Source organism: Echiichthys vipera (genome assembly GCF_963691815.1).
Source record: "Echiichthys vipera genome assembly, chromosome: 8".
Lineage (NCBI taxonomy): Eukaryota > Metazoa > Chordata > Actinopteri > Perciformes > Trachinidae > Echiichthys > Echiichthys vipera.
Genome location: NC_139833.1, coordinates 12,679,655 through 12,699,525, shown reverse-complemented (window position 1 = coordinate 12,699,525; position 19,871 = coordinate 12,679,655). Strand labels below are relative to the sequence as shown.

Sequence of the window (19,871 nt, the reverse complement as noted above, 5' to 3'; positions counted from 1 at the left end):
TTGGAGCGCTTTTTGCAACCTGTGGAGTCGCCTCCTGCTGGAAACTAAATGAATGCAGGTTAAAGGCGATTCCACATTGGCTTCACTTTTCAGATACAAGCTACGTCCATCTTTATTACCCAGTCCATTGGTGAGACACTAAATGTTCATCATTAATTAACACTAAAAAAAAGGGAGCACTTGCAATATTTATTTAAATGTTTATAAGCTATTTTTTTTATGTAAATGTATATTATTCCCATTCCATTTAGTGGTCAAAACTTCAATGGCAAACATGATTTTGACTTGAGCTTCTTTGTATTAGAAAAGTTGCATATATGTATATAATAAGCTCATGCTTGACATCATGTTTTGTATTTGAGATCAGAATATTAATTGAAGTTGCATTCTCATACAATTCAATATAAAACCCTCAAGTGCTCAGAAAAGAAAAAACATATTTAATTCAAACAATCCTCTGCTCTAAGTGTGTAAATAAAGAGTACTATTTGTAAGAGCTGCACTTCTGCACTATCTTATGTGAAGGATTGAATCTATCTTTCTTACCGTCAGAGACACTGTGAGTCATTTGCACTTGTTTTAAATCAATAATAACTTTTTTACATTGTGAAGGAAGACGCTTATACTTTATCTTTTGCTGCAGCTGTCGGTTTTACGTATTTAATTCATATGTAAAAATTTGACCAAATGTTTTGAGTTATTCATATACACTATATTGAGATGTGTTTTTTTTTAGTTTTTGTGAATTATGTTAAATTATTTGAATAAAATTTTGTCAACTGTACCTGAACCTTTGTCCCGTCTTTTCCGCTCAGATGTTAAAAGAAGTATATTTGATGTGGCTTTTCAGACTGATCACATATGACTCTCCTTAATGAATAGGCCCAGGGTCCATATCTTGGCTTTAATTTAAACTGATCCGAGTTGATTGTCTTCTCCACATTAATCTCCAAAGATGAAAAAAAAAAGAAGATACCTGATATATATCTGCTGGACTGCCTCCAAGGAGTAATTGGGTTTGTAAGACAGTCCTCTGTTTTTTTGCACACTCTCAATTTTCTGCTCCATTTAAGCCACTGATCCTAACAGAGCTCAGCTCAAGATAAGTTATTAAATACTGCACCACTCAAATGACCTGACTGGGTCCTCTTGGCTGACCCATTCCATATTTCCACGCTGGCCATTGTGCAAATAGAGATGTGCTGGCACACTGAAAGCCCTGCGCAGAAGCTCCAGTTGGGCAAACTCACTTTTATAGAGGGTCAGTGGAAGGAGAGAGGTGTGGAGCGTGTGAAGAGCAAAGGTTAACCCAGCAGAGGATGAAGAATGTGCTCCTGACGGTCTGTTCTGGGAGATAGTGGAGGGTATTTGTTCTATCTATTAAAACTGAAAGAGCAGATATTTAATGCATATTTTACTTTCACCATTTTACCTTTAACTGAGTGTATCACTTGCAACTTGTAGAGGGAGTTTACATTATTAATATTAGTTTACATATTAGTTACAAAAACGTCCACAGAGGACTCATAGACTTTTTTTCAAGTCTGTCTCAAAACAATGCCCTTATGTATAGTTTAGAGTTAATGGTCGCTGTAATTGTTCTTCTTGTCTACACTGGTTGTAAAAGGATCCCTTCGTAAAGTGATTTCAATGTAAGAGATTTAGGGACAAAATCCACAATCATAGTTTTCAGTTCAGCTGAAACCAATATGAATCTTCAGCAGTCTGAGTTTTACAAAAAGCATATTTTTAGTACAAAATTCCCTTTTTGTTTTATCATTCTCAACAAGGGAAACACTGGAATTAAAAAAAAGGGGAATATTGTACTAAAAAAAAGAGTTATAGGTGCCGTTAGGTTTGACCTTTGAACTGGATGCATTTTTGGACGTCTATGACAGGTGCAGGAAATGTACATGATGTGGGGTTTTATTGTTATTTTACATTTTCCTGTTTTTCTTTCACTGGTTAATTTTGAATAATCAAGTTATTTATTTAAGCATATATGTATTTTTGCACTTATCTAAATGGTAGCCATGGTAGCCTATCAATCTTATTATGACAGAACTGAAAATCGGACAGTCAAAATCTACTGAGCCAGAAAATGCAGATCAGGAGCAATAAGCTAATGTTATCACCTCTACTAGCATTATCCCGCCCTGCCTAGTGTCATGATCATTGGTCCTTAGTCTAAATTTGATGTTGAAAAGACGTCCACAAATGACAACGTTTGATAAAAGTTGAAAAAAGACGTCACCTGGCTTTACAAAACCACCCCTTCATGGGACCAAAATTGGACGTCCAAAAATGACACTCGTCACTCTGACGTCATATTGTGCAGTGGGAAGGTCATCTTTTCCGCGCATTTCCTATTTTCTTCTCAGAAAGAGCCAGTCACTGACTCACCCGGTAGTCCCTGTTAGTGACTTGATGGGCTGTCCAAGGGCTTCCCATTCCTTTAAGCAGCCTGGTGGTTGAGATGGCCTCAAAACCCCTGCAGCCAAGCCCCATTGGGAGCAACTGTGTCCATTTAACATACTGGTTGCATGGCAGAGGGGACATGATTGGTCCTGCCCTTGTCCTGATTCAGGGTCTTGGGACTGGGAGGAATATAATGATGGATCTGAAGATAATATATATATATATATATATATATATATATGTTCTAGGTTTTCCCATCTTGTCCACTTGCCCTGCGTTACCCATGAGACTGTTTTAGCACATCATTCTGCCCCGGCGTGCTGCCATATCTCTTCTAGGCAGGTGCTGCTCTGTGCTATGTGGGTCTACTTGTGTCTAGCCCAAAATCGCCTCTTCCATGCTGCACTTGGCCCACACTGTCTCTATGCCTGGGAGCGGACGCTGCACCACCCCAGATGGGTTCCACCTTCTGCCTGCTGACACTCTGGGAGCTGCTGCCTGTGTTGTGGCGTCCTGAGTTTCTGTCAGGGTTAAGGACTTTTTTCGTATACCTCAGTAAGGCTGCTGATAGGCAGAAGGTACCAAAAACAAACAAACCGGTATCACTATATTCTGTATGATGATATATCATATAATTAAATGTAAATCCATTGAAGATTCTTTCCATAATTCATACCCTTGACACGCATTCTGATACCCTGTAATGCAATGTAAGCATCGACTGTATGCCCCTCCTCATCAATCTCATAAAAAATGGGGCCCTAACTAGCAATCACTCCTAACCTTCTTGTTGTAGAAGCTCATTTAAGTGCTACATACATATTGTTAAGGTCACTCTGAGGGTTCATTCATTAAATCAATGCTGTTCTGTCAGTAACACAAAACAGATTCTGGTCCCCTAATTGACACCACTGGGCTGTTGCATCGCTGAGCCTACAAGGTCCTCAGTGCATGATGATGATGAATATTCAACCGGTCAAGAGAGTGTGAGATCAGCAGTCCAGCTGGAGATGTGTGTGTGTACAGTACTGTGTGTGTGTGTGTGTGTGTGTGTGTGTGTGTGTGTGTGTGTGTGTGTGTGTGTGTGTGTGTGTGTGTGTGTGTGTGTTGGATTGGTAACTATCCACATCGCACACAGCTTCAAAGTTCAGTGACTGACTGACAGATGGATGATGGACAGAGTGTGAACAGAAATCTGTGTGGTCTGTGTTTGAAATCTGTCTGTGTGTGTTTGTGTTTGTGTGTGTGTGTGTGTGTGTGTGTGTGTGTGTGTGTGTGTGTGTGTGTGTGTGTGTGTGTGTGTGTGTGTGTGTGTGTGTGTGTGTGTGTGTGTGTGTGTGTTGCATGAAGCAGAACGGGCAGCAGGGCTTCTGAGTGGCACGAGGCACATGGCCAAGTGATTGAAGTGATAAAGGTAGAGGAGGAGAGGAGAGAGGGACGAGAATAGACCCAGTGATGGACGACCAGGGAGAGGCAGCAGATGTAATGAAGTGTGTTAGACTGGTATGTTTCAGCTTTTTACCCTCTTTGATACATTCAGCGCTTTGATATGTTTGATTTGTTTGTTGTATATTCGCTCTGTTGCATCACAGATGTCCCATTATTGTTACTGGGAGCCAAAATGATGGAAAGCTAAACTAACCATGGATGGATTTCTTTTTTTTTCTTGCCTTTTTTTGTTGTCATTGCAAAGTTCAGCCATGTGAGGGCACACTCACACTTGTGATGTGTTGCATGTAGTGGCTCATGCTCTATGCTGTCTCTCAGCTCTCTCAAATGGTGCAGGGATACTTATACCAGGGTGAAAGGCAGAAGACAGACACTGAGCCTTGGGAGAGCTGGATCTACATTCAAAAACTCTGCAGTTTCAGCAGTGAAGGCGGCCGCGTTGGCATAAATATGAAATCGCCCGTGAATATACTTTTATTTCAAGCTTGATGCTGTGCGACGCATGTGACGGCAGAGACCCGCATGAAAAGATGAGTCCAGAAATAAACAGAGAAATGTGATATTTCACAAGGGAAGGCGTGCAAGCCTCCTCGCTCACCAGACACAGTGCAGGATTAACACTAGTGTTTGTGTGTGTGTGTGTGTGTGTGTGTGTGTTTGTGTGTGTGTGTGTGTGTGTGTGTGTGTGTGTGTGTGTGTGTGTGTGTGTGTGTGTGTGTGTGTGTGTGTGTGAGAAAGAGAGAGAGAGAGAGACAGAGTGTGAGGGAGGGGGGAAAGGAGGGTAACAGGTGTTAATCAGAGAGGGAGTCCAGGCTGTAGAGGAGAGGGTGTAGCTCTGAAGGAATAAGCAATTACATCACCTTTCCCTCAATAATGTGTCATGCTGTCAGTGCCATCAGTGTTTTTGTGTGTGTGTGTGTGTGTGTGTGTGTGTATGTGTGTGTGTGTGTGTGTGTGTGTGTGTGTGTGTGTGTGTGTGTGTGTGTGTGTGTGTGTGTGTGTGTGTGTGTGTGTGTGTGTGTGTGTGTGTGTGTGAAATGCATTTACAGGGCATGAGATGAAAAGCTGTCTCATGCCCTCTCAAAGGTGAGATTCTATAATGACTGAAAAAAGCAGATGTAGTGCGTAAATGGCAGCCGAAAGAGCCGTCCGTCTATAACCATGTATTAAAGTAAGGTTCCCGTTCATTTTGTGTTCCATTAGTTGTTCCATTTTGTTCCATGGCAACCGTAATTGGCCCATGCGGTGCTATCTCTGCTTCGTGTTCTACGATTAGTGGATCTTGACGTCACACGTTCTTTCCACATCAGATGAAATGGCAGCAACCTCCTTATTTTCCTCTGTTTTCCTGTGTAGGCCCCGGCTCTCTCGTAGTAAAGACTTCCCCCTGTGTTGCACCCTCCCCCCTCCTTCCCTTCCTCTCCAACTTTTGCTGTCTCTTCTGCCTCACCCTCACCCCCTCTACCTCCCCTCTCTGTCTCCCCCTCTCTTCGACCTGCTGAACCAGCACACGCCGCCCTGTCTGTCAAGTCGACAGAACAGGTGCTCCAGCTACGACCTCACTTCCCCCACTTTCCCCTCTCTGCAGCCCTAAGGCGCAACACACACACACACACACACACACACACACACACACACACACACACACACACACACACACACACACACACACACACACACACACACACACACACACACACACACACACACATGAATACAGAACATGCACACATTGGCACTTTCCTTCATGTTCACCCAAGTTGCTTTGGAAGCTTGAGGTGAAACTCGAGTGATTTTGCTTGGCACCAGCACTGATACATACTGTAAACTATATGCTGACGGACACTGACTTACTGACCTGTGACTCTCAGTTGAGTCACACACTCGCACACGCAATACACACATACGTATACTTGCACGCAAACAGTGCTAAATCACTTTAAGAGGGTGACCCAAAGGTGTCTTGACAGGAGCATATGCGCCTGCAGCCCTGCTGCAGTACATGATTTGATGTGAGTCCAAATACTCCCAGGCTTTTCTCGCTGCCTTGTAATAAACTGTCTCTTTATCCTACCTTCAATTTTCTCTCCATCACATTATGTGGCAATCCAGCTCCCAACATTGAGGAACTGCACTGACTTCATCACTGAGTCGACTCTTTGTCAAAGTCAAGCACAAACAAACACAAAAGTCTTTATTCTCTTTCAGTCGGCCACCTCAATCAATCAATCAGTCAGCAGGTGTTGGGGGGTGAATGGCTGCTATAGGGGTTGGGAGAGGAGGGGAGGGGAAGGGGGAGATGAGGCCACGGAGGGGGGAGGGGTACAGTTTGACAGTCGCCCACAGTTGGCACCAAGGATCCAGGATGCTTTGGGGCGGACGGAGGAGAGGGGGGCAGTGAGAGCAAGACAGAGGTAGAGAGGGTGAGTTTATATCGCAAGGGGACGAAGGGAACCACTGATCCTTTCTCTCTTTGCATTTCACCTTTACAGAGGAAAAAAAAGAAGTGGATATGAAAAGAACATGAAAGAAAGAAATCGTCATTAAACGCACTACGAAGTTCTCTTTTCTTCCATCTTGCACCTCTCTCAATTTAATCTTAAATCCACTCCAATTTCCCCCGAGGGACTCAATTCTCTCTTTTCCTGTAAGTATTCTCTTTCATTCTCTTGCTTTTATTCTCTCAGTGTTTTCTGTGCCTTCTTGCGCCTCAGTGCCCTACTGTGAAATAATGAGAAATCTCAATCAATTGCTTGTTATTTGATTGCATTAATGAGTGAGTGGCTTTCTTTTTTGGACTATTGTAAATAAGTGAGATGTGTGTGCGTTTAAGGGGGTTTGGAATCGGAAGAGCAATGTGGTGGTTTAGTATGCATAACCTCAGCTATTCCACAGCATGTGTGTGCTTGTGTGCGTGTGTGTGTGTGTGTGTGTGTGTGTGTGTGTGTGTATTTGTGTGTTTGTGTTTGTCCATTCCCTTCAAACAGGCTTCCTGTGGGTGTTCTGTAGCTGGCCGGTCCAAATCAATATTGTTAATAGGTTGTGTGTGTGCACTAATGCAGCTTATGTAGATTTCCAGCTCTCTCTATTTGAGAGGCGGCTCCACTTCTTTTAGTGCATGACACATTTGGGTCCTGCTGTCACAGTGTGAGTGTGTGTGCTGTAGGTGTTGCGAGTTCATGTTTGTCCGTCACAATCAGCGTCCTCCAGTCCTGCTGGGGCTTCTGTCTCCGTCACTCTCCCTTTCCTCCTCTTCTTCCTCTGACTTCTCGCTCCGTCCCTCTAAAAGCCTCCTTGTCTGTTTAATTCTCTGTGTCGTTGGTTCTGTCTCTGTGGGTGGGCCTCTGTGACTCTCTGTGTGATTATGACAGGCTGTCCATAGTGAGGCCTGCTGTTGCCACAGCAGCTCACTGCAGTGTTCAGTCCGCCTGTAGGTCTGAGAGGCTTTGAGTCTCTATTTCCCCCTCCATCTATCTCCGCTGTGCTTTGCGTGCCTCTATCAATATCGGTTTGTGTCTATCAGTGGATTAACAAGCATCTGTCTCTCTCACTCCCCTGCTTCCTCTGCTCCCCTTCACCAGTGAGAGACAGAAGGAGAGGGGTCCATTCCTCCTGGTCCAGTGACACCAGGAATTTCTTCTCTCTCCATCTACTCCAACCCCACACCTATCCTCCCGTCTCCACCATGACACTATTGGCCTCTGAGAGGTCGCTTCTCATCCGGAACAAGTTCCGCTCAGGTGAGGATCCTGGGGTCTCAACTCACGCCAATTAGAGGAGAGAAAGATTTATTTTCCCCATAACAGAGGCTTTACATCTTGGGCATAATTGGCAACATTAGCATCAATATAGAGGTGAAGTGTTTTGGAGGGTTATTGGCTGGTCGGTCACATTGTCTATCATGTGATCAATAGAGTGAAGGTATTGACTAATGGCGAATGGATTTAGTGATTGATACACACGGGCAGGGATGTGTTGAATAGACGTGAAGACAGTTGTGCCCGAGGCTAAAGATCTCTGCATTCTACCAGGTGACAGTTGTGTGCCTTACCAGGAAAGTCCTTTTTAATAAAGACCCTTTTAAATTTATATAACATTAAATATTCATGGCTAAATAAGCAACAAACGAGTTATTGATAATGATATCTTAGATGATGATAGATTATATTTTTTAATTTATTTGTTATTTTTGTCATTTATGTATTTTTTATATTTCATTTACATTTTGGACACTAAAATATATCAATATATTTAAACGTTTTGAATAGAAATTAGAAGTAATGAATAATAGGTAAAAAAAAATGTATTTATAAATAAATAAATTATAATATATATTTAAATATAAATATATGTGAAATAAATTGTATTTTTTAGTTAAAAAGAGTTTAATCTCTGTATATGATAAAGAAATAAAAAATAAAATAAAATAAATATATGTCAGAGGAAGCTGTTAAGTAACTAAAAATTTGTTATGGAGAAGGATTAAATAAGTGTTAAACTTATTTCCACATCTTTTCAGAACAAAAGAGTAGAATAAAAAAATCAAGTGTTTGTTATTCATGTATCTATGTTTTCAAGTTGTGTAATATTATTATTTTTTCTGTTTCCTCTTTTTTACGTTTGAAATAAAAAATTAAATAAAAATGAAATGAAAAAACATCATATCGCAGTCTGTAGAGATTGTTCATATACAGCGGGCAAAAATAGTCAGAATCAGCTGAAATGAAATTCAATGTGACGTTAGTGAGTTTTTTTCTAATTCATACTCTGCTGATTACAACTTCCAGGAGACGACTGGCATTCTGCGACAAACAGCATTGGATTCATAGCTGCATATTTCAAGTTTCCCTACAAGTTGTAGCGGCTGCTGTTGTGTTCCCAGACAGCTGCCGTTAACGGCTGGTAAAATAGAAAGGAGGGGAAATGACATAGACGCAGTCCCCTAGGTGTACAAACACCTGCTGGAAAACGTGATTCCTCAGGGCAGCTGCTCTGTTTGACATCATGTATGTACAGCAGAGCCTCGGCTAGTGTGCAGTAGTCTGCTACATCAAACTACTGTTGATCCCTCGTGATAAAAGCATTGACTTTTGTCAGCCATTGTATGATATGATGCTGTTTGTTTGAGTCCTTATTCTTTGTATCTGAGTTTGTTGACCTGTGATTCCATTACAAAGTCTTCAGGTCAATGTGATAATCATTGTGATGAAATAATGACTCCAACCTGATGTGAGAAGATCAACCAAAACATCATTCTCACATTGTTTAATTGGAATGATTTTGAAAAGCCAGAAGAGAGAGAAATTGACAGTATTTTACAATAAAATTGCAAAAGAGGAAAGATTGGAGACAAAACAATCAACGTAATTCTTAGAAATACGTTTATTTAGTTTTATCCTGTAATAAGGACTGACTTGGGAACCACTATGCTATGTAATGTGATTTCAAATGTAGTTTGAGACCTGTTGGGCCTCCAGCGCTGCTTTCCTAACTTGTTAAGACGACAGAGCACGGCGCGTTAATCTGCTTTTAATCCTGATTTTTACAACGTTAAACTTTTGTTTTGAGTCGCCAGAGAGGCAGGAAGAATACAGTTAACAGCACAAATGAGGATGACGTGAGGAGGAGGGGATGCAAGAGAGGCTTGTGGAGGGAGTGGGACAGCTGAAGGGGGGATGGGACCAACAGAAATAGACATACTGAGAGATAAATAGTCACTGCCCTCAGCCCCCCCCCCCCCCCCCCACGCCTCGACAGGTCTCTCAGGTCTCAAAACTCACAGAAATGTATCATGCCCTACCCTGCTTCACCTGTTTTTGTGTGTGTGTGCTAAATGTTAATGTGCGAATGCGTGTGGTGTGTAGATGTGTGCAGGCATGAGAGGAGATATATAATCTACAAGTGTTGCAAAGTCATGAGGTAATATAAGTTACAAGGCCATATCATTTACCAGTGAATGTGCATCGCTCAACTCTTACCTTTCTGTGTCTGCGTCAGATCGTTTGTCCTTCAAAATCAAACTAACTCACTGTTCCATCAGTGTTACTTGTAATATTTCAGCCCGCTCAATCTATGTTCTTGTCTTTCAGTCCTGCAGTTGAGGATTCAGAACCGAAGGCAGAGTGAAATCAATGCAGACTCTGGTTAGTGCGTGTGTATATCATTTACATTGTGATCGATCCCTGCACACTATGACTGCAGGTTGAATTTCATATTAATGATCTTCAGGTCAACCTCTTTGCACATGACACATGATTGCCTATTGATTCCTGTGTGTCTATGTAGGTTTTCGCTATATTGACCAGCTTTTTCTTTCCTTTTATTTTTTACTTTTGTTTCAAATGTTGTGTTTTTGCATACTTTAAAACTCCTGATTGTGCGAGAGCCTAGAAAGTAATGCTGTCATATTATACCACCCACAATAAGGGATAACACTTATGTCAAAAACGTGATGCAAAATGTTTATTATGAATCAGCTGGAACAATAAGGTTGACAACCACAAATGTACTTGATGTGCAAGATGTGCACTGTATTCACATTAATATGTCTGTGCACTCACCCATAGCAGGTGTGAGAGATGTTATAAACAAATTAATTCAGTTATTAAATGCAAATAATATGCAAGGAGTTTGCTAATTTGTATATTAATGTAAATGCATGGAGGTAAAATATAAGTCAAAAACAATATGCTCTAAATATCAGGCATTATCTGAACACAAATGTGCAAATAAATTGTGCCAAAATACAGATAAATTCAACCGGATCGGTGCAGCAAATGTGATGCAGACTAGTCCAGAGTGAAGACAAACAAAAAGACAATCTCAGGGACTTTGTGTCAGACATCTCAGGCTGAGTTGTCTGAGGGTTGAAGGAGGTTGCATGAGAAACTCTGCACATTCTGATGCCTGCCAGTACAAAAGAGCGCCTCAGATGCTCCATGCTGTAACTTGGAGGGAGGAGGGGAGCTGAAGGCTGAAAGTGCTTTGTTGACGCACTGGTTCACCTGAGTTGCTCCTCTACTATGCTAGCATCCTGCTGCATTATTTCATCATATGACCACTGGATCTCATCTGTTTCCATAGGGTTGAAATCGACGTTTCCTCCCAAAAAAGCAGAGAAAGACCAGAGTGAAGCTCTGGTGAGTAGCATCCATTTTCTCAGTGATATCCAACAGCATGACATTCCCATACAGATCACATACTGATTTTGATGCACTAAGAGCCAAGTTGCCATGTAAAGATATTTATATTAATTTGTATAGTGATTATACTTGAATATATGTAACATGATTTGTGAGAAAAGTATTAAGTATAGATCAGTGTTTCTCCACCACTGAATGGGTTTTTAAATGGTTTACTGTGTGGCTTCACCTCACTTCAAAAGAAACACATTTGTACTGGTTTCAGTGGTGAATCTTTGTAGCACAGGACCCTGGCAAAATGTCGTGGGAAAACACTGGTGTAAATTTCATTAGACTACTTTGGTACTGTATTTTAATTACCCCCCCCCCCCCCCTCCCCCGTAATCTGTGGGCCCTGGCTTTTGGTTTGACCTGCTGTTTCCTGATGCAGCGTCTAACTGACGATGGTGCCACTCAGAAGTTGCCCCCTAGTGGTCTGAATACTGAAACTGCACAAGGTGATGCCCTGCCAACATTAATGTTGATTTCTCCTTCCTGCTACCTTGTGTTCTACTAGCAAAGTGCACATATTTCCATGCCTCTCTGTCTGTCTGTCTTCCTGTCTGTAGTTTATCATATCTGCTCTGCTCTCTGTTGTACAGTGTGAGGAAATGAAGTGTGTAAATCTGGCAATTAACTTGGCTTTTCATCAGCTGCCAGTTAAATAGATATGTGACCTTGTTGCTCTCTGTAATTCTGTATTTTAAGCAGCCTGCAAACATATCAGTGATTGACAGCACATGATAAACCCGCCCATCCAGGCATCAGAGTCATCGTTTACTGACATCTTTCTCTCTTTATCGCTTCCTCTCTCCACCCTCCTCTCCAGACCTTCTAACCTTACTTTTAATTTGAAAAGAATGTTATTATAACATTGGGCTTTTAATCTGATTTCGCTTTATGCCCTTTTAAAAATGTTACGTGAATGTGCTTGTGTTTTGTGTGCGTTCATATCCAAGGGAATACATCTCCCTATGGACTGGAGTGTTTACCATTTTTTGATTCCTCTGCCCGTTTGAGTTGGGACTGACTGCCTGTGGCAACACTGGTGTGCATGCTCATATCACATATGTTCAAAATCTCTCTCTCTCTCTCTCTCCAATTTCCTCTCCTCTCTCTTTCTGCTGATCTCCCATCTGTCCCCCCATCTCTCCATTTATCTGCATCATTTCTCTGTCCTCCTCCCCCCTGCAGAGAGGATTGTTTGCGGGGCCCAGAGGCAGAAGAAGACTCGCCAGACGCAAGACCTCACTGAGAGGATCCAACATCCACCTGGGCCTGTGGAGCAACAGCACAAACCCACACTTCCCCTGGAGAACTGTGAGTCAACACTCATCCGCATGCACCTGCACACACAGACACAGAGTGGCACTTTTTTAGTTCCCACCCAATCTCTTTTCCTCTCCTCCTCTTTTGACCTTACCTCCTTTCTCTTTTCTTTTCCTCAGGCCCTGCCTCCTTCCCTCTGTCTGCTGATGTCTTCGAAGATGACATTTCCTCCTGTCCCTCCTCCTCGCCCAGTGAGCAACATGGCGTTCACCAATCACAAGCCTTTTCTTCATTGCCAGGGCTCTCAGGAGACCAATTACTTAATGACTTCTCAACTGTGGGCCCGCCCCTCAACCACAGCCCTGGTCATACTCAGGTGAGGAAAGGACACTGAGAGTAAGACATGTGTGTGTTGGCAGCCACATTGAAGTCTGATGAATGAATTCTTCCCAATACCCCTGATAAACACATTAAAGTGAATATATTCTGCCTTCAGTCTGGTTTGGCATTGCTCCCGGCAACCGAGGGCATCAGACAACCTTTGAGTATAACACTGAGTGAATTAAACTCCACGGCAACAACAACAACAGGAAGACCAAATGGGATGTATCTCACCTCTCAGACCACACCCCTGCTGCCAAAGGTAATATGGGTTTAGTGCATAATAATGTTGTCACGAAAGAAAAGGAGGTCTCTTTTGTTTTGTATATTATCATGACTCCTCAAAAAGAAATTGTAATGGCAAGAATGCAAGCAAATAAATGTGGTAATATGACATTTTCATCCAGACAAACAATTGCTTGCTATGGTGCTCACAGCATGCATTAGAAATAAAAGAGCAGTAGAGGTCTTCAACCTTACAGGATGGTCACTCATCTATTTTGTCAAACACAATGTTCTGCATTCATTACTGTCAATTTACACTTCTGGGGGAGCTCAGTATATGCCCTGCGGGTAACACATTCACACATAAGTAGCATGGATGTATGTCCGAGCCAGCACATGCTGTGATCTGGAGATTTGTGAGGCATTTGTACATTTCATGTAAGAGTTTCACCTTGACACGGGGCAAATATGGTCAAACAATGTGATACGGCATTTTCTCTGTGATATTTTGTACACTGCTCTTGAAATTACTCACTAGAACCCCAGCAGGGTCACAATTGAAATTTGGGTAATGTGTGTCTTTACAGACAGCTCGGCCTCCCAGCCCCATCTGCTCATCCTCACTGCCCCCCTCCCTTAACTTCAACCATCTCCCCCGCCCACGGAAACCGCGGGACACCAAACCCAAAATGAGGAAACTCAAATATCATCAGTACATTCCTCCGGACCAGAGAGGAGGGTCTGGGACTGGAGGTACCAATATCATGCTTTACTTACCTACATTTATTAACTTTCATTTGGCCAGCCAAGGCTTGATCTTGTGGTGAGGTGTTTGAATTTAGCCTAAACAACTGTTCCAGGAGGAGCCAAACAGAAGAGCCCTACTCCTAACCAGTCTTTAGACCCAGCCTACTCCCATCTCCTGAAGCAGCAGCAGGTCTTCCTCCAGCTGCAAATCCTCCAAAACCAGCAGCAGCTACAACCACAACAACAGCTCACTGTTGTGCCCAGGTATGCAAACAGATTGCTGTTTAGAGTGTCGGGTAATCCTAATTGAGCTACCTCTCTTAAAAAAGATTATTTTTGGCCTCTCATGCCTTTATTTCGATAGTACAGCTGGAGGTTGACAGGAAATGGGAGAGAGAAAGAGGGGGAGAAATGCAGCAAAGGGCTGCAGGTCGGAGTCTAACCCTGGGCTATAGAGCGACCTGCTTTAACCACTGAGCCACCGGGCGCCCCCCAAAATGAGCCACGTTGGCAGATCTCTGCTTTATCAATGAGTTTAGGATTTTAGTCCTCAGATAGTTTTTGTGGGTTAATGCTTCTGTCATTCCTCCAGTGGAGATCACAATGACCTTGTGAAGTCCTCTGGAGCCTTGCCCCTGAATCCCCAACCTGTTCTTGCCACAACACACCACACCCCTACAGACACGAACCCTTCGTCCAAGCCTGAGCTTCTCCCTGCAAATCTCGTCGATCTAACGGTAAAAAAAGCATGAAAGCACTGAAAGAAGTATTATTTACAATTCATAGCGAAGACAAACTCTCAAGTGTCTTTTCCGCTCCCCCCTTTCCCTCTACCCTTTCTTCAGGTGTCAGAGTTGCGGCAGCAGCTGCGTAAGCGCGGCCTCCCCGTCTCCGGCACCAAGCCTGCTCTGTTACAGCGTCTCCGCCCGTTCCAGCTTCCCCACTCTTGTCTCACCCCTGCTCCCCTCTGCCAGCTGGGTACCAGCCTGGAGCCCCTCACCCCCTGCCCGCCGCTGCCACCCAGCCAGAGCCCCGGCTCGAGCTCCAGCTCTGGACAAGACTCACCCAGCAGCAGCCCTAACCAACAAATGTACAACCCGGACAGGGGAGTTCCTAATGGGATTCTCACCGACGCTCAAAATGGAGTTCAAAACGGAATTTTGAACATGTCGAACACTTTCTCAAATGCTGCGTCAGTCAGTTCAGCAGGTGAACAGTGTCTTTCCAACGCTGTCTTCCTGGCCCCTGCAAGCACCGCCTCAGGAACTCCAAGTCCCAGTCTACCCATGTCGTCCTCCTCACCCCTGCAGTGTGGAACTCCCTGGAGAACTGAGAACGAGCAGCAGCAGCAACAGCAGCAGGAGCTGAGTGTGGAGCTAGAGATGAGGGAGAGATTACGGAGCAGGCCCAGGGACCGCTCTACTAACACCGGCAACGAGGTTAGTGAAGACAGGCTTCGATCTTTGGTCTGGGATAAGTAGGAGAAAAACAGGATCTATATATACGCTTTCAAGAACTACAATCATTCATGTTTTTTTTTTAAATTATCCCTTCAGTCATGTGGAGGATCCCTTCATCCATTCCTGCAACAGGATCCTGGATGCTCCAGAGGGAAGCCAGAAACAGATGCACAGACAGAGGTGTTGTTTACACAGGTAAACACACACAAATCAATACACACATAGCTTGGATAATTACTTTTCAAGGGCATGCTACATAGCCTTCAATCTAGGAAATGGTCAAACGTGAGCATATGCTCATCACCCATCTGTCAACTAATTTACCCCTTGCTTTCTAATCAGGTGTTTTGCTGCCAACCGTGTGATGTGATTGGCCAGGATTTTGAGCTGCCAGTGCAGATTACGGCGAGCCCAGTTCAGTCCTTGCCCGGTGTTCGCAGCTTGGAGGAAGAACTGCAGGAGGCTATCCAGAAAGCACAGGTTAGAGTCTGTAGATGAACAGAGACAGATCACCAAGAGTTCCTTTTGCACAGTGGGATTTAAGTGTTTGCTTTGGTCACAGATGGACCCTCGGCAGTCCATAGATGACATTCTGGATGAGCCCATGACTTGTGTGGGTAAGTATCCCATAATTAATTAAGAATACAACTTTAATGGCACTCATATTTCTTTCAGTGTCTTATCCTTTTTACTATCACTCTTCCAGGCTCTGTCAATGTCTGTGATCATAAATCCCCTGCCCACTCAGCCCCCGGCCCTTCGCCTCCTCCTCCTCCTCCACCTCAAGCCGATCAGTCCCAGGCCTCCCAGCAGCACAGGGACGACAGCTTCCTGCCCTCGCCTCTTTGCTCCTCCCTCTTGCTGGAGCTCCCTCCATCTCCCGCTGTAATAAACCCCAGCCAGGTGATCCCAGCTCCTCCCCCACCCCTCATCTGTACCTCCCCTCTGCCGTCCACTGGGAGGTCACGGAAACGGCGGGCTCCGTCATCGTTTGACGCTGCCGACTGGCTTGAAACACTGACGTCTGTTCTCCGCCCTCTTACTCCGCCGACAGCTCCTTTTGTTGAGTCAGACTTCAGTCTGGATTCAGATCTGAATGTCAGTCGAGTGTTGGATCTAATGATAGAGCAGTGGTGATGATTAGTGTGCGCATATCTTTGTATGTACAGTAGATGATGATAGATTTTTGATAGTCATGAATGGGGCAAAGATGCATCCCACTGAGGGCACAAGATTGTGAATAGCAGCCTCCATCTGTCTATCAATCACTGAAAGGCTGTCAGAGTCACTGGCTCCACGCAATGTCGAGAGCTGGATTCATTGCAGCGAACAGATTAAACATGGCTTTGATGGGGCAACAAGAGCACAAACACACGCACAGGCATGAACACTGCAGAGTGCCGTTTAAAAGAACTTGGGCTCAGCCAGAAATGGCAAACAAGCAATACATCTGTGGATTGACACACTCCACAGCACAATGTTTGCATTTCAAAACAAAAGAAAACCTGGTGGCATATTAATTTAAACATGCTTCCTGGTTGCGCTGGGAGAATGTTGTTTCTGACTTATCTCCAAAACCCGTTGTCGGATTGGGTTGAGTGTGGCCCCTGCTGTTGACTCAGTCATTGAGTCCTAGCCATTCATAAAGCCCATTTAGACTGTGTAGAAGCCAGACAGAACACACAGCTTGTGTGTGGCTCCAGACCTTAACCCCAGTGCCAGACACACAGTCGGCATGCAGAGGGAGAAAGCTGGCAGAAGCTGCACACAAGCAGTGTGTGTGCAAGCTCATGTGGACGTGCAAGTTTGTGCGAAAGCTTGTGTTAAGTATGTGTGTTCAGTATGTCTGCCTGTGTGTGTCTGAGCACACAAGGCTGCTTCTGTTTTGTATGTGTCAACACCCAACTGCTTCCATGTAAATTTATCAGCATTAATGCCAAATGCACTTGTTATTTGTTTGCTAACAATTAAGTGTGCCTGTTTGTGTGTGAGGTATGATCGAATTGTGAGAGGATACGTGTGAAAGACACAGGGAAAAAAAAGCTCTGCATTTCTGTGTCCACATTTCAGACCAGACATTTCATTGTAGAATCATTGCCAGCGGGCAGAAACTCCAGTGTAGCTATCCAGTGTAATCATCAGAACAGCCACATTACCTTGTTCAAGTCACCGTTCTCCGGGAGAGCAATCAGGCACCCACCCCAAAAATAGTCCCCATACAAATGCTCCAATCAGACAACTGAGAGTTTCCTCATCACTTTGCAAAAACAGGTGGTCATTTTGTTCCCTGATTAACCCCCAACAGTGTCTGGCCGGCCGCACGGTGCTTACCCTGCTACTAGCAAAGCCAGATTTAGCACAATTTATAACCAGACCCCAAGGCCACACCTGTTCACTCAGTGTAAATTAATTCCACACATGTATTATTTGACATTGTTAAATATTTGCTATACAACGACCATTCATATTAAGAGAAAATGCACTGTAGAATTAGCACAACATAATATGTTTTGGAGAATACGTAATACGAGCAGAGGTGAGCTTGCCACCTGAGGCTAAGGCAGAAAAACACTGCACATTTTCTAAATGGTCAGTGACAGATCTTGCTTTTATATTCTACATGATTTACTGGTCGTGCAGAAATGGGCGTATTATTTGTTTGCATTATACAGTTTCATTGAGTTATGTCCATTCTTTCAACCCCACTTAACATAATGACATTAATGAAAAGGAATCTGACAGGGGTTAGCTGCCATTAACCTCTGCCGTACCAGATAAATGTAATTTAGATACAAGATCTCAACTACATGAACTTATATTCTGCCACTAATTGGCTGCATGTCCCATCAATCATTTGGGAGAGCTCTGGTTTGATAACTAACTGGACATTCCCTTTTTAAACACCACTTTATTCTGAAAAAAGGAAAAAATGGTTTTGTCCCCTCCTCAGTCTACGAAGTATTGTGTTAAAATAAAGGTTAAGTGCTGAGTGCAATATGATTTGTGTAAAGGGCACATAAACTGGCAGATCTGAGGTCATCATGCCATGTTTTTTTGTAACGTTTTAGTGTTGCTGCCGGCCAGTTTCTTGTTCTGATGATAAACCGGTGTCTTACTAAGCGAGACAGCCTCAGTAAGTTATCGGAAGAAGACATCTGTGCCCAAGCAACACACAGCTTAATGTTGAATCAATTATTGTACAGCTTTCACTACAGAGACTATGAAAGATGCAGTTGAATGTGGACGGATGACTATGATAATCATAGTGATCGATAAACATTACCTGCTGCACAAATAAAAAAAAGAAGAGAGAATTGATTGGCAGGAGAGTAAGATGCTACCTCCTGTGACTTCCAGTGCTTTAGGGCCAACACAAGTGTTTTCCTTGTTTTTAATTTCCGAACACTGGCGCAGAGGTTCCTGAAACACCCCTGAGACAGTTTCACAGGTTTTTACTAAACCCCAGGTTTGATACTTCTGTTTTAAACTGGGTTGGAAACTGTCCTGATCAACTGGAAACATTCAGGTGTTTCAGGTAACTGCGACTCTGTCGGCCACTTCTGCTGCTATAAATGCCTTATTTTGAAAATGACAATAAAATGTGTTTGCTTTTATTTATTATGTAAATTATTCATGCAAAAGATATCAACCACTGTCCAAAACTGTATTTAAAAGCATTAAGAAAATTAAAGTCTTAATAGATTTTCTATTTGGTTCCGCTTTGTTTTTGTTTTTTATTGCTGTACAGTGAGACATTGAAAGGATTAACAAGTGGATTGCATGAAGAAAGAACCCCTGATAACTGATATATTTCACAAGCAACTCTGTCTTATCAAATATTTATGATCATAAAGTAAAATTAAATATTCATTTGCACCAATATGCTACTTAAATAACCATGAAGCAGCACTAACATCCACATGGCTTGATGGTTAATCTTCATAATGACACAGAATTGTAATGCAGAGAGAACAATTATGTAGGCTGGCTGTAAATAAAAACCTGGATAATGTATGAACTCCAGTTAGTGATCATTATAAGAAATTCCTTGTAGGTTCATTATAATTGAAATTCCTCATAATAAACTTACTCATGTATATATATTATTACTACACATCACATCAAATGTTATGATGTATCAGAATGATATTTACCATCAAGGGATGTCAGCATGCTAACATGCTAAGTAGTAAATTGTGTGTTTTACCACTTTGACCACTTCCGGTCAGACGCTCCAGGAAAATGTCCTCTCATTATTATTTTTTAATTATTACAATTTTATTTTTTATTAAATTATTTTAATGTTTTAATCCAACGTTTCTATGAAGGTGAATTCAACGATATTTATTCGCATTAGAAAATAATTCACAAATAAATAAATAATGTAAATAATTGTAGTAAATTCATACAAAATCGCGCTGGGTCGACCGCGGCTTTTGATTGGTTGCTCAAAGGTACCGCGTCATAGAAAGACGTTTGTTTACTAACGTTAGTCACGGGATGAATTAGCTAAACAAAAGCAGACGTTAGCCGTTAAAAAATACGATTTTCCGGTGTGGCTGTGTGGTATTTTATCGACTTGTTGTTCCGTTAAATCAAGCGAGGTTTGCAGTTAATTAAGGAGCAGAAAAGATGTCAACATTATGGACTAAGTGATGATAAACTGTCTGATGAACTTCACCTAGCAAAGCGACACACAAGAAAATTGGGATCAACGTCACTGCCGACGTCAGACATGGTG

The 19,871-nt window shown here is 42.8% G+C and overlaps 1 protein-coding gene across 1 annotated transcript; it reads left to right on the top strand.

Annotated features, from left to right (window-relative positions):
• The first annotated feature begins 6,253 nt into the window (after window positions 1-6,253).
• On the top strand, window positions 6,254-18,821 carry LOC310950787 (uncharacterized protein). Its single transcript, XM_083918780.1, has 16 exons — window positions 6,254-6,514; window positions 7,449-7,607; window positions 9,957-10,010; window positions 10,951-11,006; window positions 11,440-11,506; window positions 12,243-12,368; window positions 12,497-12,693; window positions 12,814-12,960; window positions 13,511-13,676; window positions 13,784-13,934; window positions 14,263-14,407; window positions 14,516-15,109; window positions 15,227-15,325; window positions 15,473-15,610; window positions 15,693-15,747; window positions 15,837-18,821. Exons 2-16 carry the CDS (start codon window positions 7,553-7,555, stop codon window positions 16,265-16,267), a joined length of 2,481 nt encoding a protein of 826 aa, XP_083774906.1. The 5' UTR covers window positions 6,254-6,514; window positions 7,449-7,552; the 3' UTR covers window positions 16,268-18,821.
• The last annotated feature ends 1,050 nt before the right edge of the window (window positions 18,822-19,871 follow it).